Source organism: Dendropsophus ebraccatus, chromosome 1, assembly GCF_027789765.1.
Source record: "Dendropsophus ebraccatus isolate aDenEbr1 chromosome 1, aDenEbr1.pat, whole genome shotgun sequence".
In the NCBI taxonomy this organism is placed as follows: domain Eukaryota; kingdom Metazoa; phylum Chordata; class Amphibia; order Anura; family Hylidae; genus Dendropsophus; species Dendropsophus ebraccatus.
The window spans coordinates 59,940,471-59,968,384 of record NC_091454.1 but is presented as its reverse complement, the minus strand read 5'-3'; the positions used below and the strand labels follow the sequence as shown (position 1 = coordinate 59,968,384).

At 42.7% G+C, this 27,914-nt stretch overlaps 1 protein-coding gene across 2 annotated transcripts in view; it reads right to left on the bottom strand.

Annotated features, from left to right (window-relative positions):
- Positions 1-7,571: 7,571 nt before the first annotated feature.
- Positions 7,572-27,914, bottom strand: part of HSPA4 (heat shock protein family A (Hsp70) member 4) — a 39,017-nt gene continuing 18,674 nt past the window's right edge. For both annotated transcript variants that reach the window (XM_069971679.1, XM_069971670.1), the window contains exons 4-19: positions 26,826-26,948; positions 25,997-26,096; positions 20,935-21,068; positions 20,376-20,620; positions 19,620-19,696; positions 18,524-18,675; positions 14,210-14,316; positions 13,949-14,082; positions 13,155-13,336; positions 12,985-13,071; positions 11,722-11,874; positions 10,839-10,964; positions 10,579-10,686; positions 10,312-10,431; positions 9,432-9,593; positions 7,572-9,085 (exon numbers count right to left, since the gene is read on the bottom strand). In XM_069971679.1, coding sequence (XP_069827780.1) covers positions 8,885-9,085; positions 9,432-9,593; positions 10,312-10,431; positions 10,579-10,686; positions 10,839-10,964; positions 11,722-11,874; positions 12,985-13,071; positions 13,155-13,336; positions 13,949-14,082; positions 14,210-14,316; positions 18,524-18,675; positions 19,620-19,696; positions 20,376-20,620; positions 20,935-21,068; positions 25,997-26,096; positions 26,826-26,948 — 2,211 coding nt within the window. In that variant the 3' untranslated portion in view covers positions 7,572-8,884. The remainder of the gene's footprint in view (positions 9,086-9,431; positions 9,594-10,311; positions 10,432-10,578; positions 10,687-10,838; positions 10,965-11,721; positions 11,875-12,984; positions 13,072-13,154; positions 13,337-13,948; positions 14,083-14,209; positions 14,317-18,523; positions 18,676-19,619; positions 19,697-20,375; positions 20,621-20,934; positions 21,069-25,996; positions 26,097-26,825; positions 26,949-27,914) is intronic.

Below are 27,914 nucleotides of genomic sequence, written 5' to 3'. Positions count from 1 at the left end.
ACCATCTGTTTGATGAGAATAAATCCTTACCGTTCGTGTCTTTAAAATGCTCCTAATGCCTTGGTTAGAGCAAAAAAATTATCTTTTAATCTGTAGCAGGTAAGTCAAACTGGTGTGGCCTAGAGAGTCTTTGCCCCAGGTCGTCGACGCCTCTCCTTTCTTCCTCCTCACTATTAAGAACACCTCTGGGCAGGATTTCTATTTTTCGGTCATCTAAACTGCATTAGTGTTGCTAGAGCCCAGGTGCAGTTTAGACAAGTGATGAATAGGAGAGCTCATGCCTGGGGTGTTTCTGATGATGGGGAGGAAGAAAGGAGAGGCACCGTAGACCCGAGGCACAGACACTCCAGGCGACGCCAGTTTGACTCGCCTGGTACAGATTTAAAAAATAATTTTTTGCTCTGATCAAGGCACTGGGCGCATTTTAAAAGATACAAACGGTAAGGATTTAGTCTCATCAAACGGATGGTACTAGCAATTTGTTAGGGTGGGCTGGATACAGAGTCACTTTAAATATATTCTATACCCTTACAGTATACTGCATAGGCAAGAATGACACATCCATATGCACACAGCATATGTACATACTTACAAATATATATGCACTCATTTACATGCACATACTGCATACATACACATTCAAAGACACTTTACACACTGCATATACACATACATATCAATATACAATACACACTTACACACAGACATACAAATCCATATGCACACTTACACACACATATACACATCCATATACAATACACACTTACACACAGACACGCACTGCATATATATATATATATATATATATATATATATATATATATATATACACACGCATACATATCGATGTGCACACTTACACACACTGTATATACATACACATACACTTACTTTCTTTGCTGAATCAGCAGTCTTCTAAAGCAGCAGTATAGCAGCTCATGACCAGTTACAGAAGTCCTGGTCTTGGGATCACAGTACAGGAGAGGACTGCAAATAGAGCCCTCCCAGGGGCCCTGAGCTCCTGGGGGGCCCTGAGCTCCTGGGGGGCCCATGACCACCCAAAAAGACTTATACGTTCAATGGTGTACTGTCTCCTGGCTACATTTCTGCCATGATTTGCAAAAAAAATCACTTTTTTTATGACAATTTTGCACAAATCAGGACATCATGACATTATTTATCCTGTACTATGAACGCCAGGCTAGTGATTCCATAGTTACAGTGGGGTGGGGGGGCCCAGGCTTGGTGAACAGCCCGGGGCCTATGGTAAAGTTAATCCGCCCCTGATGCCAAGGGGTGGGCTATACTGGCCTTGATTAATACATCTCCTAGTAAAACTTAGTAAACATAAGCAGCATTGCCCAGATCGAAAAAGAAGTGCACAGTGGCATATGGTGTAAAACCTGCAGCCCCCTAGCTGTCATTAAACTAAAATTCACATGATGCCTGGACAGCCAAAGCTTTGCCTGCATAGGCATGATGGGAATTGTAATTCTGCTACTGGAAGGCCACAGGTTTTTTGGTTACTATACTCCAGAACTCAAGTAGTAATTATAGTCAGTGTTTCACCACAGTAGATTAGAATAGCTTCACTCATACCGGATCCGCTCGGATTTCACGCTGCGAGTTTGCAGCAAAATCCGCTGCAGATCCTGGTATTGTGAAGGTCTATGGAGTAACATATCTGCAGCAGAATTTTCATTCTACTGCGGATATGTAAACCAGCCCCTTTACCCCTGCCCTGGCACGGAGCATACATTACCTGCTCAGCGTCACAGCTCTGTGTGTGTGTGGCCATCAGCCAATCAGTTAAAGGGGCCGGGTCAAATACTGGCAGTGGAATTAAAATTCCGCTGTGGGTATGTGACCCATTCAACTTCACACTACCAGGATCCGCAGCGGATTTCGCTGCAAACTCGCAGCGTGAAATCGCTCCGGATCCGGTAAGTGTGAAGCTACCTTTAAAGTACATTTGGCCCACAAAGCTTTGCCAGCACCTCTGAAATGCTCCTGGATACTCTGGAAGAGTTGGCAAGTTTGTTCACAGCTGTATTTTATAACGGCCGTTCTGAAATACAGCCGTTGTTTTTACATAGTGTGAACTTAGCCCTAGGCCATGTTCTCACACTGTATTTTGGTCAGTATTTTTCAACCAAAACCAGGAGTGAATTGGAAACACAGAAAAGCTATGTTCACACAGTGTTGCAAATTTTGTGGATGGCCGTTTAATGGCAAATAATGTCAGTTTTAAAATAACAGCAATTATTTGCCAATAAATAACAGCCATCCACTCAATTTCGACAGTGCGTGAACATAGCTTTTCTGTGTTTTCAATCCACTCCTGGTTTTGGACAAAAGATACCGATCAAAATACTGTGTGAACACCACCTAAAAGTGCATTGGGAATACTGCTGTGAAATGTAAAATGATGTTCACTCCAGATAACCTAGATACTGCACTTAACTGTTTTATTAAAAGGATATCATGCCCAAATACCTATCCCCAGGGTAGGCGATGATGGTCTGACAGCTGGTACCCCCAGTCATCTATGGAATCAGGACAAGACTCTCTTGGATGAGTGAAGCAGCAAGACATGCTCATTACGACTCTAGTGCCACGAAGATTCAAACAGTTTCCACTCCCGGAAAGATATTGATATATCATGCCGTGCAAGGAAACAGTCCAGGACAGGCATTCACCATCTGTATTGTCTGTGTTGGAGCGAAGACAGAACGTGTGAATGCAGCCTGACCCCCACAATAAGACACTTATCCCCTATCCTTTAAAGTAAAAAAAAAAATTGAGTAAGGTCCCATTCACACATTCAGTAATTTTTCAGTACCATATATTATGTCCACTGTTCCACAGTTATGACCCATACTAGGACATGTCCTATCTTTAATTTACGTGAATAGCCCAATAGAAGTTGATGGGCCCTAAACTTGTCCATAATTGCAAATCCACAATTACAAATTTACAGAATGTGTGAATAAGGCCTAAGATGTGCCACATGTATTAACACCAGGGCTGTGGAGTCAGTAAGCCGCAGCTCTGACTCAGACTCCTAAATTTTATCAGGACCGACTCCTGCTCCTTCATAAATGGCCGGTCAGATAGCAGGGGAGTTATTTATCACACTGGCTCAGCAGCTTCTCCCTAATATCCTACCCAGGGCGATTTCTGAGTTAAAGGGGTTATCCAGTGCTACAAAAATATGGCGTTTCTTTTTTTTTTTTTTTTTTTTAAATAAATTTTTATTCAATTTTCAGAATTTTGATTTACATACAGACTTACAAACACCCCATCTCTCGAAACAATTGGAGAGAAGGAAAGAAGGAAAGAACCAACAGTGAAATGTAACATATTCAAAATACAGGCAGTAATACATGGTGAGGAGACAGAGGTATCCGACATATCACAGGATAACGCAAAGCAACTTAATTTAATTCACATCCGTATCTGGATGTGATAATCCTCCAAATCTTGACCACATCACCCTTAGTTCGACAGACTCCTCCCCCCCCCCTTGCTTCCCCTGTCCCATCACCCACCCTGTTTCTGAGGCACAAGGACATCTGAGGAGACCCATTGTGACCAGGTCTTCCCTGAAGTGGCTGCTAAATACGCAGGCACCCCAGAGTTCCTGCCAGATCATGCCGACAATACCACTCAGTAAGTCTGAAGGGGTACATTATGTCATGTATCTCCTGAGCTGTGTGATGGGATTCCAGAAAGGAGCGCCAGCGATCAAAAAACCCCTTAATCCCTGAATGCTTGTGCCTTTCTGCATAGACTCTATCTATGCCGAAGAGTCGTTTTAGCTGGGATATTACCATAGGGACATCTGGAGTCGTACCTGAAAGCCACTCCTGGAACAAACACCTCAATGCTACGTGTATGACTATATGTACTATGTCAGGTATCTTTACCACAGTGTCGTCCTCCGGGGGACGTAACTGATGGAAGAGAAAGGCCTGGGGGGAGTGTGATATCTCTATCTCCCAGTGTGAGTGAACATAGGCAGCTATAGCCCTCCAGTATGTTTGGGTGTGCGTACAGCTCCACACCCCGTGCCACAGGTTAGTGAGGGGTTGGTCACATTTTGGGCAGGCTGTGATTCTATCAGGAAATTGCGGAGAGGGGAGTATGTTAAAACCGTAGAGTGCATTATGTGCCAATTTGAAATAAGTTTCTCTCCATCTTTCATTTATTATACATTTTCTGACCTTTTGCCATCCTTGCAAGATTTGTTCCTGGATTTGTTGGTCAGACGTCCATCTAACCCAGGATGGGAACAGGGCTGCCTTGTCAATTTTTAGGAAAGAATCTCTAAGGGCATTATACAATACTGAGATGGAAGTCTTTCCAGGAGCGGCTCCCATGATGCCATCCAGAGTATGGTTTTGGGCCTCTTCCCCCAAGTTCCGCAATCTGGTAGAGCAGAAGGCATATACCTGCTGAACATAGAGGAAGTGAGACCGAGGAATATCAAATTTGGACAGGATTTCTGATGGGGTAAACCATTGCCTATCCACAGGGTTAATCAAATGGCCCGCCTGGGTGACTCCCCTGGCCATCCATTGCACCGCCCATCCTGGAGAGCTTCCCCAAGGAGGTTCTGGATGTCCAAAGAGAGGCATCCTTTTGGACAAGAGAAAAGGAAGTTTAAATATCTTTCGTATCTCCCTCCATGCCATCACTGTATCTCTCAGAATGGTAAAGCTCTTAAGTTGCGCCGGCATTCGGGAGTGGGAGGTGTGGAGAAGTGCTACCGGGTTCCACGGCTGAAGGAGCGCTGACTCTAGAGGGAAATTAGAATGGTATGAGGACCCATGTAACCAGTCAATAACGTGACGGAGAAGACAAACTATATTATATCCCCTAACATTTGGGAAGTTGAGTCCCCCATCCAATTTGCCCAGGGCTAGTTTCTGGAAGGCTATTCTTGGGCGCTTACCCGCCCATATGAATTTAGTAAAAGACTGGCGAAGTTTATTTATGTCAGTGTGTTTTATAAGCAGGGGTAGAGTTTGAAGTGGGTACAACAACCGTGCAAAACTGACCATCTTCACCAGGTGGCAGCGCCCCATAAAGGTGATCGGTAGCTGTGCCCACTTACGCAGTTCCGCATAAATTTTATTCAATAATGGGGGGTAATTTAAGGAGTACAAAGAATCCGGTGTTTTCCCCACCTTGATCCCTAGATAAGTGATATGTGTCTTTGCTACTTGCATAGGGGGTGGCCTATTTACATGTACCCAAGGGGGGGGAGAAGGACCTAGAGGGAGGAGCTCGCTCTTAGTAAAATTAATTTTATATCCTGAAAGTTTACCGTAATCAGTCAGGAAAGAAAATAGTGCGGGCAGGCTAACATGGGGGTTATTAAGAAAAATTAGGAGGTCATCCGCAAAGAGGGTCGTTTTAACTGCTCTGTCCCCCACCTGTATGCCCTCAAACAAGTTCGATGTTTCTAGATATTTGGCTAGAGGCTCTATGGTCAAGTCGAACAATAAAGGGGATAGTGGGCATCCCTGTCGGGTGCCTCTTCCTAATGGAATTGGGGCTGATAAGAGCCCTGGAGTATGGACCCTCGCCACCGGAGCAGTGTACAGGCCCCCCAAAAATGTCTGAAAGCGCCCTCCAATGGAGAATTTGTCTAACACCGCCCACAGCCAATCCCAGCGAACATTGTCAAACGCTTTCTCCGCGTCTAGAGATAATAAAGCAGGGTTGTCGGTTGGCTGAGGGCGGTGTCGGATCCTGTCCAAGACTACCAGCACTTTTCTAATATTAGTGACTGCCGATCTATTTCTAATAAAACCCACCTGCGCCTCCCCCAATATATGGCGTTTCTTACAGAGATAACACAACTCTTGTCTCCAGTTCAGGTGCGGTTTGCAATTAAGCTCCATTCACTTCAATGGAATAGAGCAGATATAAAGCAGCTTCTCCTGTGTGTGCAGTGGATGCAGCCAGTCTCCAGCCTCCATGTCCTGAACAACTCAGAACTAGACTACATGGAGCAGGTGGTCTTTTCTGCTGACAATCTTGTATGTTTCTAACCAATATTGACCATACACATACAAACACTGCTAACAATGCCAGATACCTGTGATACAGAAGGGTCACACGTAGTGATATAGAGAAGTCAGCCATAGTGAGATATAGAGGGGTCACAGGGACGGGTAAATAGGACTTCTTTACTATAAACCAACCACCCCCTGAATTTATCACTGTTGCCCATAATACCCCTTTAATTTCTGCCTCTCTCTCTCACACACAGCCTGCTGCAGCAATAGCACACACAATCACAGCCTGCTGAAGCCATTGCATGCACCCCCCCACTTTCTGGATGGCCAAAGAGGAACACTTGTGGTTCAGTCTAGGAACATTTTACAGACATTTCTATTGTTTTTAATTCAATGATGCATTCGCACATACAGGATCTGCTGCAGGTTGATGCAGCAGATCCTGTATGTGTAAGTGTATCCTTAGGTCCCATTCACCCTGTCTGTAATTATCCACAACTGCAGACAAGATTAGGAATGTGTTTCAGTAACTGTCCGCATTTGCAGGGACCCGCTGATTCATATAGGTGACACAGACTGCCCAATCATGACTTAATTATTTTTTTTTAATGGCATGTCCCCAAAATGGATCTGTAACACCTACAGATGTGTATATTGGGCCATATGAACTGCATGTCTGAAATGTGTGAAAGTGGCCATAATGTCACATGATTCATAGGAATGTAACAATATTTAGGATCCAACTTGCACCACAAGATGCAATAATATGCAAGATTGGGTCTATTATACAGTAAGAAACCAGACACTTTCTAGGTTTGTTAATGCAGATCTAGTTCCTAGGTCAAAAAGAGGGACATGTAAGGAGCAAAAAGGGGCAGAGAGACTTTGCTCAAAAGTAGGGACTGTCCCTCCAAAAGAGGGACAGTTGGGAGGTTATGCACACAGCCTGCTGCAGCCATAGCATATGCACACACACAGCCTGCTGCAGCCATAGCAAACACACACAGCATGCTGCAGCCATAGAACACTGAAGAATCACACAATTTTGCCCCCAGAGAGAAAACACCACAATGAGGACAGAGGTTAATGCTGCACTTATGTCACCTCTTCTTCCTCCTCTTTATTACACAGTATATCTTCAGATTACACTGCTGATCATACACAATCATCCAGGAAGAGAACAGCACAGATCTCCCCCACACAATGGACTCTTCCAGCTCAGAAACAAACTGCCAAATAGTGACCTACAACTTTTCCCTGACCACCCTCATCTAATAGGGCCAGTGTTCTATTAGAATGTTGCTCATGAAGTGTATATTGATGAACAAAACTTATAAAATTCATAATCAAAACTCAATTCTAAAGTTTACATTTTTTTTTTTAAAGCTTAGATGGAGTTACAATCCCCCCCCCCCCTGACTCCAGCCAAAACTAGCTCTGATTTCACAGCCCTGATTAACACAATCATTTATCAAAACATTTAAAGCCTTTTTGGCTGTCCGTGCTTAGGACATGTGTAAAGAAATGAATAAACAGACACAATTGCAACCCAGCAAGTTTATTTTTCAGACAGGATTTGCTGCAGGTGTTAAGAGATTTGGTTATAACAACATCAACAACAATAATAAAAAAAAAATACAAAGTTGTGTTTTTTTCCTATGGGATATGAACTTTATTGAACATAAAAATTATGCTTAAATGTTGCACTGAAGTGTTCTGAAGGGAATCCCTATGTACAGCATCACCACACAATCCTCATGTGCCTCGTACAGGATCCAGTTTTTTTTTTTTCTGGGACCAATATGGTTACTAGAAATGTATACCACAAAACAAATACGAAATATTGTCCCATGTTTAAAATAACATGAAGGATGATTGACAAACAAGCTGCATTGCATGGGTGCAAGTAAATCCACCTGTACCCTTCAAGTGAATCTCCTTACCTATTTACTTCCATTCCTACAGCAATTCTGCTGCACACTAGGAGAGATGGGGATGTAATGCACATGGTTCTTATAAACCCAACAGTACGGCAAAGGATGTTTCTTGGCTATGGATGGGACTCTCATCCGCATAATAACTACCTTCTGCAAAGCTTTCTTTTAAGAACAATTGTTACCACACTGGATTCATCAGAGTTGAATCGTGGACAGAACAGCTTACGGTTTGCCTAACATACCAAGGCTATAAAACTTTACATGGATGTATAGAAAGTATAATACTTCATGGATCAAATCATTTCCAACTTTAAAGAGGACAATGCACAAGAATGTTACTATCAGAAGACTGCAGCTAGTGCCGGGTTTTAATACTCCTATTTCTTGTTAGCCCCAACAAGCACCCAGGCTTCCATGCAAGAGGCAAAGATTACTGCCAGTAACCAGCTGTCAATGAGGAAGATACGTAGCATACAGAAATAGATGCAAACCAAAACTTCAGCATCTTCCGAGAAACTCATAAGCAGGTGATACAGTAGTGTTGCTTTGATTGTAATAAAAAGCTTTTCTCAGCTATGAATTTATTGGCAGACCTTGAGTACTACTAAGGTAAGCTACAGACCTGGTGTAACTCCATACACAAGCCTATTGGTAAATGTGCAAGTTACAGCCTTTGCTAAAACAGTAGTAGCAAGGACTTACTCTAAAGCAACATACAACAGAAGAATAAGGACTCTGTCAAACCAATACGAATGTCAAAGGGTATAGAAAAAAAAATGCAAGAAATCGTAGGGATATACTAATAAACTACGAGAAATTTGCAGTTGTCACTTTTCTCTGATCAGTGTTCTGAGCCATATGTAGGTAACAACTTAAAGCTTTGTTATACTGTTTGATAATAGAAATCAATTCTGGAATTTATTCAATGTCCATTTCTGGAAGTTTCTTTTCTGCATCAGAAGTAGCTGAATCTGCACTTTGTTCTGCACCCTGCGGGCCCGTGCTATTAACATTACTGTCTACTGGTCCATTCTGCTCTCCGGCTGGCTGCTCCTCTTTAGGAGGTTCCACTTTAGGTTTTGGTTTGGAGACAATGGGATTGCATGTGCTTGTCATTTCCTAAAATAAATGAATGACAAAGTCCGTGAGAGAATGACATGTTAAATACATTGATAAAAAATCTCTTTATTCTTTAAAGGAAATCTGGCAACTGCAATTCAGGTTCCAAACGGCTAACTGTTGTGGCAGGTATCTGGCAATAGAAGACAGCCAGGAATCGCTAGAGATAATAATTATGCAGAATGCCGTACATGTACAGTATGTATGTATGTATGTATTAAGGGGGTCATATTACAATGATCCAGCAGTCCCTGAATCTAATGCAAAGCAGGTCCAAAAGGCAAGGAAACCTTTGTAAGGGGTAGTGTTAAGACACTAAGACATTATTCATAAAGGCAAAACTCACTTTTATTTTTGCTTGTATCTCCTTTGTCTTCACCACTGGGTCTACAGTAAGGTTCTGCTTCATCTGCAGGTTCATTTTGTTATTCATCCACTCCATGGCTTCATTTGTGCTCTTCTCAACTTTCTCCATATCAGCAGCATCTAAATGGTCGTATGCCTCTTCCTGTAGCCAGAAATCTTACATTACACCAGAGTCTCGCAGTACTGAACAAAAAGTTCCATCACACCATAAAGAGGAGCTTTGACAGTCACTGATGTAAATTCTCACCAGTAATTTTGAGGCTTTAGGAAGGTTACTCCTCATATAAGCTACACTGTGCCTAAACCATTGCACAACCCAAGCATGCATCGTCTAACAGGACTAAGAAGATCTGCACTGAATCTTCTCCAAGCTGTTGTAAGGCATTTGCCTAACTATGCTCTATGGCCTCCCTGCAGAGCACCACATTTCCAAATCTTTAAGCCTGCTTCACACATACATGTGAATACACCTATAATACAGAATTTATAGATGAAATACCATCAGTTACACACCTATTTTTATATGGAAAATACGGATGGGCTGCCTTCTAGACAGGAAGTTGATTTTCGGTGAAAAACCGATGCAAATGAAATTAAAATACTAATACAGATCAACTTTAGTAAAAGTTCCTCATGCTGCATTTTTTTTGTAAATAGCTCTACAGATAAATATTAGTTCGGTTTTAGTCTGCAAGATGCCAAATATGCTTGTGTGAAAATTGGCCTTAGGCTGCATGTGTGGCTTTCCAGCATCTTTGCTCACAATCTGGGGTTATAGCACTATGCCTTCTGACACACTCCCCTACACAATGTGTCATACAATCTATATCTAAACATTTCATAATCACCTCATTACATACCTTATTTTTAAAAGCATTAATAACTTTCATGTAAAGTTGAATTTGTTTTCCAAGCTCATCAAAAGCTTTAGGTCGATCTTCAAACTCCTGGTAACGTGTTTGTATAGGCTGACCTAGGTTCTAGAAGTAATGGACACACAGTTTAAAATCTGGGACAACAGTGTTCGCCATGCAATAAACATAGGAGAAGGTTAATTCTGGATCTTAGAATAAAATTACTGTTGGTACACAATGTATACAAGCAAGCCATAAATGTTTACCCATTACCTTTAGATCTGTTAATTTGTCTATATAAACTTGTTTTGGCTGATCTTCTCCATCTTCATACAACCAGTTTTCAGTGTCTTCCAACTTTAGCGTAAAACTGTTCCGATCCTTAAGAAACCAGAGGGGGGAAAAAAAAACAACTAAATGAATACACAATGAACTCTCTCAAGTTAAGTTGTAGGGGAAATGTGATTGAGGTAAACTTGCTGTTTCGTGCTGGGAAAGCTAGGGGTGGGGTAAGGGGGGGGGTCACCACTTACATCTTCATTTACAAATTTTTCATAAACCCCACTCAGTTTGTCCCTCATCTCATAGACATATTCCTCCACTGCATTCTTGGCATCATTTCGTTCCTTCTCCAATTTATCCTGCATAATCATCTTTCCCTATGGGAGATAAAGAAGTCAACAGTTAGCCTTTAAATGTCCTTGTCCAAACTTGAATGTATAAACTGCATTATATAAAAGGTAGATCTTTTATTATTATAGGTTCAGTATAAAAAGTTCTTTTACACAGCCAGATTATAGGAAGACAGGAATCGTTATTGACAATATTCAAACAAGCACCGATATCGGGCCATGTAAAAGAGCCCTAAATATCCATTTCAGCCAATAACATGTCAAATAAAACTCTACAAGTATTACAAAAATCTCCAAAATTTGCAGAGAATTTACAGTCTGGTATAATTTAAAAGCTAAGAATCTATGCTTAGCAAGAGCTGGATCTTATTTTAATGGGCGAAGCAAGTGTCTGAAATCCTGACATAATACAAGTGTGGTTAGCAGTGCAAGAGTGAAAGGCATACAAATGTGGAAGAATATGGTTTCTCCTCGTAATCATTCCTCAGTTTCCATTAAAAATATATGTTTTTCAGCTTTAGCTGAATGTGAGGCTTTACAATTGTTAAGCGATGCATACTGCTATTAACACTGAGGAAAGTCGGATGCGGTCCTCATTCCCCACAATTATTAGCATCAAGTACTGTTATGTGCATCCACTCAGATCCAATGCCATAAAGTAAGATGCCTCTCCTGCTCTGGAGAGGGGATAACTCTGTAAGCACAGGCCATTTATGTTATCAGATTTATATGACAAGACTACTTCATGTCTCCAGATTACTAGAGGCCTATATAAACCACAAACCTCGTTTTCAACGAATAGGTTTAGGGAGTCCCTTCCTATTTGCCATGGAGGATAGTGATCAATAGGCAAGTCAATCGTGCTGGTTTTCACTTTGGGTTTCTTGGCTTGAGGTGGCTGATCATTCTTCTTCTCCTTAGGTGAAGTTTGAGATGTCTATTAAAAAAAAAAACAAAAAAAAAAAACAGAAGACTTTTAACAAAAATAACTAGAATCAAATTGTACAATGTTTATTTACTAATCATTTAGGTCATCAATTCAGTAGTAGAAAGCATGGTACTGCAATATACTGTAGGCTGGTGAAAGAATTTTTTTTTTTTTTGACAAATGTTTTATTAAGGGTTTTATCAGGATACAAGATAAGAACATATGGCCAGTGAACAGCTAGCCAAGCAATAAACATTAATAAATAAACATAATAGTGTGTAACACAATGACATAACTTCGTCCTGGGTGAAGGATTTTTTTAAACCACTGAATATTAATATTTACTCAACCAGGCATGAGCCACATATAGCATAAGCACCATCGTAGTACAGCATAGACAAGCTCCCCTTTCAGCCACTCAATAGTGGGGTGGTAGTGCCTAGTGACAGGATGGGTTGTAACAAGTTTTTGGAAGTCTGCCATGTACTGGCGGCATAGAAGCGATTGGAAAACAACACGCATGAGCTCTGAACACATGTCGAAAGGTTTTTTGCTAAGAGGAACACTTCTAGAAAGAAAAAAGCCCTCATATGGTTACGTTAGACTTAACTGCATGGGCTATTTGGAGTTAAAATAATTCCATTGATTGGACTGGTAGATGAAAGGGGGTGCTAAGAAAAGTGCCTATGGGGATTTCAGTGGAAGAGGTAAATAGGCCCTGTAGCCAACCATAAAAAGCTGACATTTTAATCTTGTTCTATAGCTTAGGGTGCTCTGACTAGTTTAGTTGAACAGACAACTTAGCACAAGATCTGTCAACATCTTTGTTACAGACAAACAAAGTTAATAAAAATGCACACCCTGGTGTCATGCCAATATCTGTAAGTAATTAACTTCAAGTAAAACCAATGTTACAAAACTGGGGCTCTGGCTCCGAACTCAATTTCATTGATGCACAGATAGTTTTACTTTGTGGATCTCTGCACCTACAGAGTCCCATAATAGAGAATATTTAAGTCAAGTCTACTGCCAACTTTCTTATTAGGGGTACTTAAGGAGGCTTATTCAATTGCTGGAAACAAACCATTAATTTTTAGAACCAGTGAACATGTATAATACCTCCATTTCCTCAGAATTAGGCTTGTTTTCAGCTTGTGCTGGCTGGCTTTCTTCTTGTTTTAAATCCTCTTGATCAACCTGCATTTTCTATGAACAGATGTGAGGCATAAGTACCAAGCAAGCAGAACAACAGACTGAACGGACCATGTAGATAGAGTTAATAGCAGTACCTCCTCATCTTTTGCAGTTTGGTCAGTTTCCATGGGCTCCTCAGAATCATCTGTTTTGTGGACTTCAACAAGAGATGCACTTGAGACACTAAATATTCCGTGGACATTTACACGTACTTTCACCTTTACCTTGGAACTGGACCCATCAGCTTGAGGGACCACCTTTTGCACATGGAATTGACCTGTCATAAACAGTTAAAATCAGGTTCACATAAAAGCAATGTTAATAACCCAGGTTAACATAAAAGCAATGTTAGTGTGCTTAAAAAACATTAACAAAACCCTAAAATTAAAACAAGTACAGAAAATCTATGAAGCCCATCTCCTTGCAAAGCTATTGAGATCGCACAGAGCTGGGGAGAGAAGTGCTCTGCTATGCACTTCTCCTGGCTATCTATATAAAGGAGAAGTCTGGCGATTGATAAAATCCTGTAGCCTGCAATGGGGAGGGGGAAATCGATGACAAGTAGGCAGTTACTTCTCCTCAGCCCCACTGGGCTATGGGGTGTCCATGTCACGATCCAGCTGATGGACTGGCTGCTCAGCAGGACTCTGCTCCAGTCACTGACTGGCTGAGTGGGCAGTTCAGCAGCCAGGACAGGCATTCCAAGCAAGCCAGCTTTTTTTTTATATAACCGGATGAGTATAATAAATTAAACTTGCAACTAGTTCTATCACAGGTTCGAATATCAGCCAGGACATGAAGAGGAGGTAAAAGTCTTGGTGCTTCAAGCCCACAAGTAAGAGGTGACCAGGTGTGTGCATGTATATGTCTGTCTATCAGTGTTACTTACCTAAAGAGGGGTCAGGATAAGGAAGTTCTTTCGGTGCACTGTAATAAGCATCCAAAGTGAATGGTTCCTTCCTATAGAATGTTAGCACTTTGGAGAAGGGAGCAGCATGGTTCTTGGGAAAAACCTCACAGTCGCTAAAATATAAGATCAGTTACACACTGTTAACAAGAGCAGAAGAGGATTTATAAAATTTAATGTAGCCAAAAGAGCAAGTGGCAGACAGTGTTGCATGATTATAACATTATAGATTTTTGCACTCACCTTAAACCTTCCTCTGCAGGAGAATTCCACTTCAAGGATATTGGATAGGGTACCAAATCAGTGATCGAAAACTCTCTAACTTTAAATGCAGGAGACAGAATAGCGCACTGCAACCAACAGAGAAACATTTAAAGCTTTTTACTAAATACAGTTAAAGAGTGACCAAAGATTTCAGAAACGCTTAAAGGGAACCAATCACACTAAAATTGGCCATAAAGCTAAGGAAACATGCTGGTATATCACCCAGCACGCTTCCCAAACATACCCCTGTAGCCTGCGTCCCCTGTACATATAGACCACAAAGTTACTTTAACAATCTCCCGCGCTGTATGTAAATTACCAGCTAAGAAGTCACAGTGGGCGTGTGGCTGGTCTTCTAGTCACGGTCCTGGGCAGGCTCCGGTGCTGTAATCACGCCCCTTAGACGCGCAATGCCGCCCCCCTCAGGTGACGTCAGCATGCGGCGCTTTCCAACACGCCCTAAGGGGCGTGGTTACAGCGCCGGAACCTGCCCAGGACCGTGACTAGAAGACCAGCCACACGCCCACTGTGACTTCTTAGCTAATAATTTATATACAGCGCGGGAGATTGTTAAACTAACTTTGTGGTCTATATGTACAGGGGACGCAGGCTATAGGGGCATGTTTGGGAAGCGTGCTGGGTGACGTACCAGCACATTTCCTTAGCTTTATGGCCAATTTTAGCGTGATTGGTTTCCTATTCCTGATGAGATCTCACACATTTCTGTCATGTGTACACCGTCTGTATGAACCAAATAAATGGGGTTGTGCTGCAGTGCAGATGGACAACCTGTAGGGGCTGCAGCAGTACATCACACTGTGGATCCTTTCCCACCAGCAGGGATCTCAGTGGAAAGACCTCCATGAGTCAGACAGTAATGGCATATCCTAGGGCTCGCTTTCTGGGATAGGGAAGACCTTTAATCTTACCTAGCACGTTTATAATATTATTGCCCCTTCAGTTGTGAGCCTGTGTCTGCAGCTCATAACACGCAGAAGGGCTGATATTCTCTTTTTTTTTTTTTTTAAAAAAACCTTTATTTAGCAAGTTTTTATAATAACAGTACACACAAGCATACATATGACATAACCACGGTAGCGGTGCTCAATCCTCATGACAACGTACGGAAAATGCAAGCAGTATACTGGAGGTATTAACAGGATGCCTTGCACCAGCAAACCAAAAGGGGGTATGAATATGTAGAGAGCGAACTCCCAACTGAGGACAAACTCAACACCCACCCGCACACACAAAACCATTCACACAAGGCGCTCTCTCCCCCCTCCCGCAAGACCCAAAATAATAGAACCCGATATGGCGAAAAGAACTCAGCCAGGCCTTACATTAGTCTCTTCCAGAGATATCCAATGGATCCATATCTTTTTGAATTTTTGTGGGCATTTCCTGCTTTCATACAAAGCCTGGTACAGCGGGACATATGTATTGACTAATCGTATCCACCTAGTTAATGATGGAACATCAGGACTCTTCCATTCCATTATAATGACTTTGCGGGCACAAAATAAAAGGAAGCGAATGAACAACCTATAGTGTTTGCTGTGTGTCACCTCATTAATGAGACCCAGCAAACAAATCTCAGGAGAGCAGATATGAGGAAATTCAAAGTGGTCGGCCATAAAGGCCATAACTTCTCTCCAGAAGGGCATGACTCTCGGGCAGTCCCAGACCGCATGCAAAAAAAGACCCCACTGCCCCTTGACATCTGAAGCAAACGGCTGCTGTCATGATCCCCATCTTACATAGACGCTCAGGGGTATAGTATAGCCTAAGTAGGAAACGAAACTGTATGAGCACATCTCTAGAACTCACAACTGTAGGATAGAAAGTAGCTTCAACCTCCCTCCAGCGATTCACTGTCAAGGTCGGAATGTCTTGCGCCCACACCTCAAAGGCTTTGGCAAAGGGGGAAGAATCTGATTGCAACAGTTGATATGCTTGCGTCAGTGGCTTAGGTAGGTCCATAGCGCCCAGAAGAAGTTCTAGTTCAGAAAATGCCAAGGGGAGCAGGAGCGTGTTAAATCGAGATCTCACCGCATGCCGTAGTTGAAGATAGTGGAAAAAGGCTGTCTGTGGTATACCGTAGGCAGACCTCAGTTGGCCAAAGGATAAAAATTCGTGTGACTCAGAACAGGTGAGACAGGAATTTAACACCATGTTTGCCCCACAGGACAGAGCCAGGGAGCGATAGTAAATGCGGTAAGTGGGGATTAAGCCACAGGGGCATTCTAGGGGAGAATTTATCATTAGGCCTCACTCCGTGAGCCACGGACCACACCCTTGCCACGGTCAGAATTGGAGCTACATACGAGGAGGAAGGAGTATAGCGATAAAGGGCATTCGCAAGCCCTTCGTAAGAGCCCATTAGAGCACCCGCCACATTTACCGCGGGGTTCCTCAGATCCAGATCCAGCCACCAATTTGCATATACAAGCTGAGAAGCAAGGAAATAATTTCGGACATTAGGAGCAGCCAACCCGCCCTGACGCTTGGACGCCTGCAGTGAAGCTAGCTTGATTCGCGGGGGTTTCCCCTGCCAGTAAAACGATCTCAACATTCCCTCAATGCGCCCAAAAAAAGCACGACTTGGGAAAGAGGGAGACGCATGAAATAGGTAAATAAATTTAGGTAAATAAATTTAGGCAGATAAATCATTTTGAAGATATTAATTCTCCCCATCAGGGATAAGGGCAGAGAAGACCAGGCTCGAAGACGAGCCTCGGTAGTGGTTACAAGGGGTTCCAGGTTCAGAGGGATGTAACTTTCAAGGGACGCAGTGACTTCAACCCCCAAATACCTAAATCGCTGAACCACCTGCACAGGGACAGGAAGCGGGGACGCGCCGGTGTAGGCAGCCGAAAGAGGGAGCAGGGAGGATTTAGACCAGTTGACCCTGAGGCCTGATACAGCACCAAAGGAGTCAAGGACATCAAACAGGTTCCTTAATGAGGAATCTACATCAGCCAGATACACCAGCGTGTCGTCCGCGTACATGGATACCTTTTCCACCAGGGTGCCCCTTGTAATGCCACAGATCGAGGGAGAGACACGGATGGCCGCCGCTAAAGGCTCCATAGCTATTGCAAATAGAAAGGGGGAAAGCGGGCATCCTTGTCTCGTCCCTCGCTCCAGGGGAAAGGGTGCAGAAATATCTAAGTTGGTTCGAATGCGAGCCAGTGGAGCAGCATACAGCAGACGAGCCCAGGCAATGAATTCAGGACCAAAACCAAGTCCCGCCAGGAGAGCCCACAGATATGGCCATTCCACCGAATCAAATGCTTTATATATGTCAAGGCTAAGAACAAAGCCCGGAGATGCATCAGCACAGGCAGCAGCTACGTTCAGGTGGAGGCGCTGGATATTAATATCTGTGGCCCGACCCGGCATGAACCCGGTTTGATCCGGATGTACTACAGAAGTGATGACAGCAACCAGGCGGGTTGCAAGGATTTTAGCTAGAACCTTTGCGTCGAAGTTTAGTAAAGAGATGGGACGATAGGAGTCAGGTAGCCTGGCGTCCTTACCTGGTTTCAATAATAAAATAATAAGAGCCTCCCTGAGGGAATCCGAGAGTTTACCAGAGTCCAGGGCACCCTGAAATAGGGAGAGCAGCCGAGGAGCTAGAAGCTCAACATTGAGCTGATACCATTCCCCTACAAGCCCGTCCAACCCAGGGGTCTTACCCGGTGGCATTGCCTTAACGGCTTCCACTACCTCCTCAACTGTAATGGGGGAATCTAGGAGCCCTGCTTGGGAACCCGTAAGGGGCGTTAAGGGGAGGTCTGCAAGAAACTCTTCGATGTTCTGAGGTGTTAGTGTATATTTAGAGGAATATAGATCTTTATAGAAGTTGAAGAAAACTTTGTTCACGTCTATAGGGTTAGCAATCTCATCGCCACTGGAGTCCAGTACTAATGGAATAGATGTAAGAGGCCGCTCATTCCTGGCTAGATAGGCCAGTAGCCTACCATTTTTATCCCCGAATTCAAAGATAGAAGCTTCTCTGGCCAACAGTTTCCTGTCCGCCCGCTCCTTTTGAACCACAACAAGGGCTCTTGATATTCTCTTTAAGTGTATGTTCCCACATACAGGATCTGCGACAGATTTGCTATCAATGCAACTAAATAAGACAGCATTATATCTGCAGAAGATCCTGTACGTGTGAATGTACACTAAAGGTAATATGAGATTCATCATAGAGCTCCTAAGACAAGCTTAAACAGCTTTAATAAGAAGAACCTTCCCCAGGACACATACATAAAGCTATTCACTCACCTGTAATGCACAGCCTCTGGCTACTGCTTCATCAGCATTCAGCGTCGTACTAACTTCTTTACCAAAGAAACGGATGATTCGCTCCTTAACAGCTGGGATTCGGGTGGCACCACCAACTATTTCAACTGCATGAATGTCTTCTTTCTTGAGTTCTGCATAAAACAAGGAAAACCAGAAACAAAAGCTCTATGATTCTCTATTGAGAAGCACAATATGACAACATACAATTGAAATGAGATGCAAAACCACACACAAACGGAGGATAAGAGTAGTGCTGTTTCTGGAAGTAAGCAGTTTGGTTCTTCTAATTCTGAATAATCAACTTTTATTTTAAATTAGGTCCTAGCTAAGGGACCCACATCTGTAAGACATTTATGGTACACCCAAGTATTCAGATCTTGAAGAGTCACCTTCATAAAAATTCCAGGCGATTTTAAGAAACGTAATTGGGCCATTATCTGCATTTAAAAAGCCTTTCCCCAGGTCCCCCCCCCCCAAATCTCCCTTCTGTCATCCACTGCTCATTATCAGGAAATCTCAACTGTTTTACATCAGTCGATCGTGTCTGAGCTATGGAGAGGGGAGGGGGGGAGAAGGAAGGAGGGAGATTAGTCCCAGCAGAGAACAAAGGATTACACCACAGAGAACCGCTGAAAGCCCCTATTCAGGGGTCAGAGCTGATGTCAGAGGAGAGAGCCTGGTGATGTAGCTGTAAATTAACTCTTTGTTGTCCTGTCTCTCCCCTCTCTATAGAGAACAATGAAGCATTTTAAAGCATTTTCCGCTAATAAACCCAATTACAACGTTTCTTGAAATCGCCTGTACTATTGATTTATGCAAAAAAAAAAAATAAAAAAAAATTTAATGACAGTGACACTTTAGGGTGCTTGTAAGGCCTACACAAATGGATATTTTCAAGTATATTTAAAGTGTTCCTAACAGAAAGCTTTGTGTTAGGTACTAGTTTTTATTTTATATTTGCTTCACACAGACTTCAAGGACAGTAACACAATTCCAGCAGTTAGCGCCAATTACCAAGAAAAAATTAACATGCCAACAATAAGTGCCTTTAGCGTTAGTGATCTATCTTACTTACTGGCTTGTTCTAGGACGCTGCGGAGTGGAGCTTCAACTCGAGATAACAGACTATCACACATTTCCTCAAAATGACCCCTAAAACAGAAAAGAAAAGAAAAAGAATAAAGTAATTAAAAATGTAATTCCAAAATGACAAACTCACACAATAATCCATAAGAAATAGAAGGCTGAACCCATCTCGATGGTCAACTATCAAGTGTGTATGGGGGTTCAACAGACCCACCCCCCAAGTTGGGATCTAGAAAAGAAAGACTAGAGCTCAGATTTTTCATGGTTTGTGCCTTTTTGGGCAATTATACATGATCTGCGCCATTTTTTCTCATGAAGTGGCATTTATGAATAATTATTGGACTGTCAGATATGTTTTGTTTGATTTTTTTTTAATTATTATTATTATTATTTAGCTAACTGAAAGCTGAGCAGTTTAGACTGTTCAGTTGTACAAGACTAATCTACTGTTTTGGGCAGCCATTTGCCAACTCCAGACCAGATTTAAAATGTACTCCTGTTTCATTTTTTTCTCAGCAAAATTAAACTCTTTCACTTCATTACAGTCTATTAAGTGAAAGAGTTAGTGTCTGGCCAGTCGGGGAGTGGTGCATAGTCTCCCCTGGCTGTATCATGCAAGGAGTAACTTTTGAGGAAGTTTAGCTGCTAATGACCGGCCGATAAATCTCTTTTATTATGAGATTTGCGTCACAAGAGCAAATGCTTGAAAACAAAGCATAACACAATACCAATAGAACACAGTTACCTGTTCATAGATCCAGAGACATCAATATCATTCATAAAACATTCAATATTCAGTGGCAACTCTGAAGCATTTGCACTCATCAATTTTTTGAGTTTCTCGCACTCCTGGGCGAGCCGCAGTAAAGGCCGTATCTTTGACTTTATATCCAGCTTGTACTTCTTTCCAAACTCTTCACAGAAATAAGCCACCAAAACATCATCAAATTTCCTTCCACCCACATATGGATCAAAGGCAGTAGCTAGGACCTAGGGAACAACAAATGACAATGTTATAGCGATTCAGTTTCCCCCCGCTGCTGTAATATCAGCCAATATCTTATCTCTCCTTTTTATCACTCCACCCACATAGGCCATTAATATCGGAATCAATGGGGGTCTGAATCTCTGCACCCTGATCTGCTAATTGAAAGGGCCACAGCATCTGCATACACACTGAATGAAGTCATAGGTCATCAACCAGCTCCATACACTGTGTGGTGGCCATGCTCGGTTACTGCAGCACCAAAAAATAAACTCTAAGAAGTGTTACCATGTGAAGAGAGATGAAGACTGGAACTTACCTTGAGTTTTCCCTTGTTAAAAGCACAGACAGACACTTGATATGCAGAGTGGCCCATGTCCACAAACACAACAATCCTTGGTTTTTCCTCTGGAGCGGGCAGATCTTGCTTATAAATTCCATAGGCAAGGGCAACTACATCAAACAGAAAAAAACTCATAAGATGTAAAGGGATACTGGATAAAGATTAGGATATTTGCATCAATAACTTAAAGGGATTATTCCAAGGTTAACAGATCCTCTCTGCTGTGGTTAGAGATACAATCAGTTTGTTAGTGGGGGTCTGATTGCTGAGACCCCCGCTAATCATGAGAATGAAGGTTAAAGGTCACCAAGTGACTAGAGTGGCAGCACACATGCTCAGCTACCGCTCCCTTCAATCTCTTTGGAATATACAAACACTGCTCAGTGCTTGCTTTTCTTTCACGATGTATTTGAATCTAAGTGGCTATTTCTGCCACAAGGACCAAACAAGAAGACAAAGCCCCATCCACAACACTGAATGCATTAAATGGGTTGTCCAGGATTATACAATCATGGCTGCTTTCTTCCAAAAACAGCACCACACCTGTCCTCAGGTTGAATGTAGTATTACAATTTGGCTCCATTTACTTCAATGGAGCCAAGCTGCAATACCACAGGCAAACTTGGGTTAATGGTAGAGCAGTTTTTTGAAGAAATCAACTATGATTCTCTAACCTTGGATAACCCTTTTAAGATCACACCTATGTCTACTATAATACAGGGAACCTGATACATAGTCACAAGGGAAACAGCCCAAAGCAATGTTGCTCAATGCTTTTGGGCAGGGGCTGACATTGCACAAGTTGATCTAAATAAAAGTTGCCAGCTTTTGGTCTTTTTTTGATGGATTTACATAAAAACATTACATGGGTTGTCCAGCAAAATTTTTTTTTCTTTCAAACCAACTGGTGTCAGAAAGTTATATAGATTTGTAATTGACTTTTATTTAAAAATGTCAAGTCTTCCAATACTTATAAGCTGCTGTATGTCCTACAGGAAGTGTTGTTTTATTTTCGTTCAGACACAGTGCTCTCTGCTGACATATCTGGCCGAAACAGGAACTGTCCTGAGCAGGAGAGGTTTTCTATGGGGATTTGCTACTGCTCTGGACAGTTCCTGTCATGGACAGAGGTAGCAGCAGAGAGTACTGTTTCTGAATGTAAATAAAACAACATTTCCTGCTGGACATACAGCAGCTGATAAGTATGGGAAGACTTTTAAGATTTTTACAATCTTTAGAAAAAGTACTGCGACAAACAGCTTACTCCGCTGGGAGAGTTGGCACCCCTTCTCTCTGAAAAGGGGGATCCCAAAGGGGCAGTTTTTACGTCTGAGGCGCAATTGCTCCTCGCGCTCAGACTTTGAGACTGAAAGAAATGAATTACAGCGGCGCTTCCAGACTAGGGGATACCCTAATGATGTTATCACTCAAGCTAGTGAAGTAGCCTCCAGCATAGAGAGATCGGAACTTTTAATACCAAAAAGAAAAGATGGAGGTAATGAACTCATGAGAGTGATAGGCACGTATGACAGTGCACACAAAGAGGTACGAGCCATCCTTAATAGATACTGGGACATTTTGCGTATGGACCCTGTCCTTAAGGAAGTTATACCGCCATACCCAGCGATAACCTATCGCAAAGGGAGAAGTATTGGTGACAGGATAATTCATAGCCACTTTGTCCCAGTACAGAATGAAACCTGGCTCCCTAAACCCCCGAAAGGGTGTTTTCCATGTGGATCTTGTTCTGCATGTGAATTTTTACAAAAAACAAAAAAATTTTCCTCCGTAGTCACGGGTGAAGAATTTGAAATTAGAGACTTTGTGGGCTGCCGCACCCGAGGCATAGTCTACAAAGCAAGATGTACGTGTCCCCGTGAGTACGTAGGGAAAACTATAAGGGAGCTCAGAAAAAGAATACAGGACCACGTTGGCAATATTAGGAGGAAGGAGAACACCCCAATTGCGAAACATATTAACGAGGTCCATGATGGTGATGTAAAAGCCATATCCTTTGTGGGTATTGAAAAAGTACATCCACCCAGACGTGGTGGCGACTGGGACAAAGTGATCCTCCAAAAAGAATGCCGTTGGATTTATAAATTAAAAACAGTCAACCCTCTGGGTTTGAATGAACAAATCAGCTATGCTTGTTTTCTATAAATTTCGGAGTAGTATGAAATGTGTATTTTTGTCTATGTTAACTCCTTTCTAAATCATGACCTAACCAACCATGACCTTTCACATAATATTATTTCTGTTTAAATCACACACGTCCGTTTATCCCCTATCCTATTTTATCGCGCTTTAGATATGCACATACTATATCCGCTGTGAAACATATCGTATTAGACACATGTTTTATCTCTGTCTGGTTACTGTCCTCCGTGGTTGTACTAGATACTAGATATGGGCTGCCGCTATGACAGTTTTTTCCTGCTACTCACTGTCAGTGTAAATTCACACTGTAGCAGGAATTATCATAGATATTTTGATATGATACGGCAGTATTTTACCCTCTGTGATGACACCGCGATGACATTGGGAATAGCGCCACCTCTAGCTTTCATTGGATTCATATGGTTATGTTAAACATAACTGATCACGGTATGTGATGACACTGCGTTTACATTGGGATCAATGCTACACATAGTATGTACCATTCATATGTACCTGTTAAACATAGCATACTAGTGTTCGTGCTGTCGGCCGATTGGTCAGTACTGTTGTGCGTCTCAGGTGACGTGGCTGTGCGTTCCAGCTTTACACTAACCCACTGTGACGTGCACTGAATGACCAGCGGACATGTGACCAAAACGGGCGATCACATGACGCACACGTAACTACGATACGAAGGCTCACGTGACCGTGATGCTCTTCGGACCCGGAAATATTAGATAACACATGACTGTGACCAAAACGGGCGATCACATGACGCACACGTAACTACGATACGAAGGCTCACGTGACCGTGATGCTCTTCGGACCCGGAAATATTAGATAACACATGACTGTGACAGCGGGGGTTGAGCATGTCAGAGCGCGATTTTTAGGATGTCCAGGTGGAGACGGATTTGCATCAGGTGTGTAGCCGCAACCTTTTCTGGGCGGAGTTATGTACATATAAACCAGCATGTCTTGTGTATCAATAGGGGAACGCCATACGCGTAGCTGGCACCACACGTGCAGCTTCTACCCTTCTTTGTTGTTTTGTACGTGGCACTTTTTTCGTTAGATCCCCTGATGATTCCCCTAACGGGAGATGAAATGCATTGGGACACAGCCACCAGTGAGTATTAGGGTTTAACTAGGGACCCTAGGAGCGAGTGTGGCGGAGTCGCCCTTATTAGGGCGAGAGCTCTGTCTGGAGGGACAGTACTTCTAGGGTGCAATAGGACAGTGTCAGGGATCGGCTGTCCTATCTCCTACCTAGTGTGCACCCCGTTTTTTGTCCTCCATTTCTCTATACCAGAGGATCTCAGCCGCTCATTGTGGAATCCATTGGGGTTCAGGACGATCACGCATCCCGTATGGTCCACTATCGCTCCGGTACCATCTACTCAGCAGTCACCGTTGAGTGGTAAGATATATTTTACCTAGGATACCTACCTTATAAATTTGTCTGGTCTATTTTTTTTTTTTTTTTTTTTGTAACCTAAATTTTAACTTTAAATTAATAAAAGCTACCTTTTAGATTTAATTAATTGCACTCCACTATTTGTATTTAAGATTTTTAAATGGAAGTAAATTACAAATCTATATAACTTTCTAAAACCAGTTGATTTGAAAGAAAAAAAAAAATTAGCTGGACAACCCCTTTAAATTCAGAATACCAGAAACCGTTTTGAAATTGTCTTTGTATGGGATTAGTTCTTTTTCAATAAGTATGCCATCATGTAAGAATGGCAGTGACAATAAATGATAAACCATCTAGAAAAAAACTCCAGCTCATCTGGTAGTACTGGCTAAAAAATATGCTGTCCAGGATTAGAAATATTGGGATTTTTTCCAAAAACAGCACCACATTTGTCCACCGGCTGTGTGCAGTAGTATTGCAGATTGTGGAAAACTTTTTGCCAGTCCTAGACCACACTCTTTAAAGAGTATCTATTATTAAAAATAACTTTTTATCAGGCATATCAAAAGTTACTGATCACAGTGGGTCTCACTGCAGCGTGATCCACTCCCCGACTGTATCTAATTCCGACAATATAAGTCTATGGGGCTACACTGTTGGAATTTGTGGATAGTGCTGAGGCTGCACTCTCTTCCCCACTATATCTCCTGATCACAGCAGTGATACCTGCTGTGACTAATAACTTAACATGCCTGATGAGATATCAAAAGCTATTTATAAATGACAATGAGTCTAAGTTCATAAAATCTAGTGAAAGTAGTGCAGAACAACTCTGATCTGGTAAAAGGTACCTATCACTACGATAACCTTCAAACTACCATCAGGTCCGTAATCCGCTACTTTAAAAGTGACACTGTCACCCCTTATTTGCATTTTGACTGCTCTGCACAGGTGTAAAAGGGTAAATGTTACAGCTTTTATTACTTATTTTATATCACACCTCATGGTGCTGGTTCTGGTAAAAAGTCATTTTTATCACCTGTGGATTTGTAAATGTGGGCGGGGCCTCACGGCCTTTGTGCCACATTGCTCCGTCCCTAGCGCCACTTAGCCCCGCCCCATCTGTGACAACATTGCCACATAGGCACCGCCCCCTCAGCGGCCATTGGTGTGGGACAATCTAGGGTGTGGGGCCTAGAGCTTTAGGCTGGCCCTTCCAAAGGCTGCTGAGGGGGCGGGTAATGAAAGCTGTAACATTTACCCTTTACACCTGTGGAGAGCAGTGAAAATGCAAATAGGGGGTGACAGCGTCACTTTAAGTAAGTGATGTACGGAACTGTGGGAGGCTCCGACTTGCATACTATGTCTATGGGGCTTTGGGACTACAGACCTGATGGGAGTTTGAAAAGGTATCCTGCCATACAATCCAAATAAGTACCCTTTTATAACAATGTCCTTTACCTGCAGTAGTTTCATTAATAAGTCGTAGACAGTTCAATCCTGCAATCTGGGTGGCATCCATTACAGACCTCCTCTCTGCATCAGTGAAGAAGCATGGAACCTGAACCAGACAGACATATACATTAAACATTCTATATTAAGCATAGGATACAATATAAACTCTTCCTGCTCACCCACAAAGCTCTCCCCAATGCTGCACCTCCTCTACATCTCCTCCGTCATCTCTATCTACCGTCCTACCCGTGGATCCGCTAATGACCTACGCCTAACATTCTCTCACTCCTGTCTCCAGGACTGTACCAGAGCTGCACCAGTTCTATGGAATGCATTACCCAAGAAAACCTCCAATAGCCTTAAACATGCCTTAACGCTTTAAACATGCCCTCAAAACACATCTTTTCAAGCAGGCTTATCAGGTTCCCCAATTTGATTCTTCCCTTACACCCCCCTTCCCCCCCCCCCCCCCCCACACACACACACACCGAGCATTTAAGAACTTAGACCTGTGCATGCAGGCATTGGTTGGTGACAGGTTTGCCCACCTCTACCTGCACTGCCCAATTTATAAAGATGGCCGGACCATTGTAACAATGGAGCACTTTGCCCCTCTGTCTTTTTGTCTTTAACCCCCTCCTGATGTGTAAGCTCATGTATGCAAGCAGGGACCTCACTCCTCATGTATGGATAATTACATCTCTGTAATGTCTGTAACCCCAGAATTGTAAAGTGCTGCAGAATCTGTCGGCGCTATATAAATGAAATTATTACTACAATGATAATGTGTCCTATCTGTTTGATTAGTCGTGCCACGTGAAGGACCCATACTTACAGCAATAACACAGTCAACTACGGGTTTCTTTAAGGCGCTCTCTGCTGTTTCTTTAAGTTTGGTCAGCAGCATCCCAGTCACCTGCTCCATAGTGAAGTTCCTCTCTTCTTCCAAATACATGACCTAAAAAGATAAAACATTTATAAATTTGACAGCCGATAAAAAGCACAAAATCTAAGGGTACTATTACACGGAACGATAATCGGCCGATTATCGCTCCATGTAATAGATACAATGATCAGCTGATGACAACGATCATCGGCTGATTGCGGATATAGGTTTGGACCTATTTTTGTCGGGCGCCGACCGCGTACCGCTACGTGTAATAGCGACTGATGATATACATTACCTATCCACGTTCCAGGGCTGCTGCTGCGGTCTTCTTCTGCCCGGGTCCTGCGCGCTCTAGCTTCAGAGTGGCCCGTCAGCTGACAGGCCGCCTGGCCAGTCACAGCGGTCCCAGCCTGTGATTGGCTGAGCGGCCTGTCAGATGACAGGCCACTCTGAAGTTAGACTGCGCGGGACCCGTGGAGAAGAAGACCGCAGCAGCCCTGGAACGTGGATAGGTAATGTATGTAGTTTAAACAAGGGCTGCCAGGACATAGGTGACGATGTCCCTGCAGCCCTTGTTTAACGATTATCGGGCCGTGTAATAGGTCCAGTAAACAAGCAACGATCTAGCAGATCGCTGCTCGTTTACAGGTATTATTGGGCCCCCATTGGCCCGTGTAATACCACCCTAAGCTGAAGAGGTAAAGGCTATGGACACCTTTGTGCCGGTTTCTATTAATTAAAAGTAAAATGATGCAACTTTCGATATAATCCTTTAGAAATGTTCTGCCATTCAGCTGCTGCTAAGAAAAAGACAAGATAAATCTGTCAGACAGACTTTCTGCTCTTTGAGTTTTAGAAACAGCAGGGAAGGGGAGCGAGTTGCACACCAGCTCAGATTGTGGACAGAGGAGAGAAACCTTGGGAGGACAGTACAGTCTAGATTCCAGAGTTTAAAGTGTTAAACAGGGAATCTCATTTTATCAGTCTTTACTAATAGTGATATAAATAGAGCCAAGACTGATAGATGACTTTATT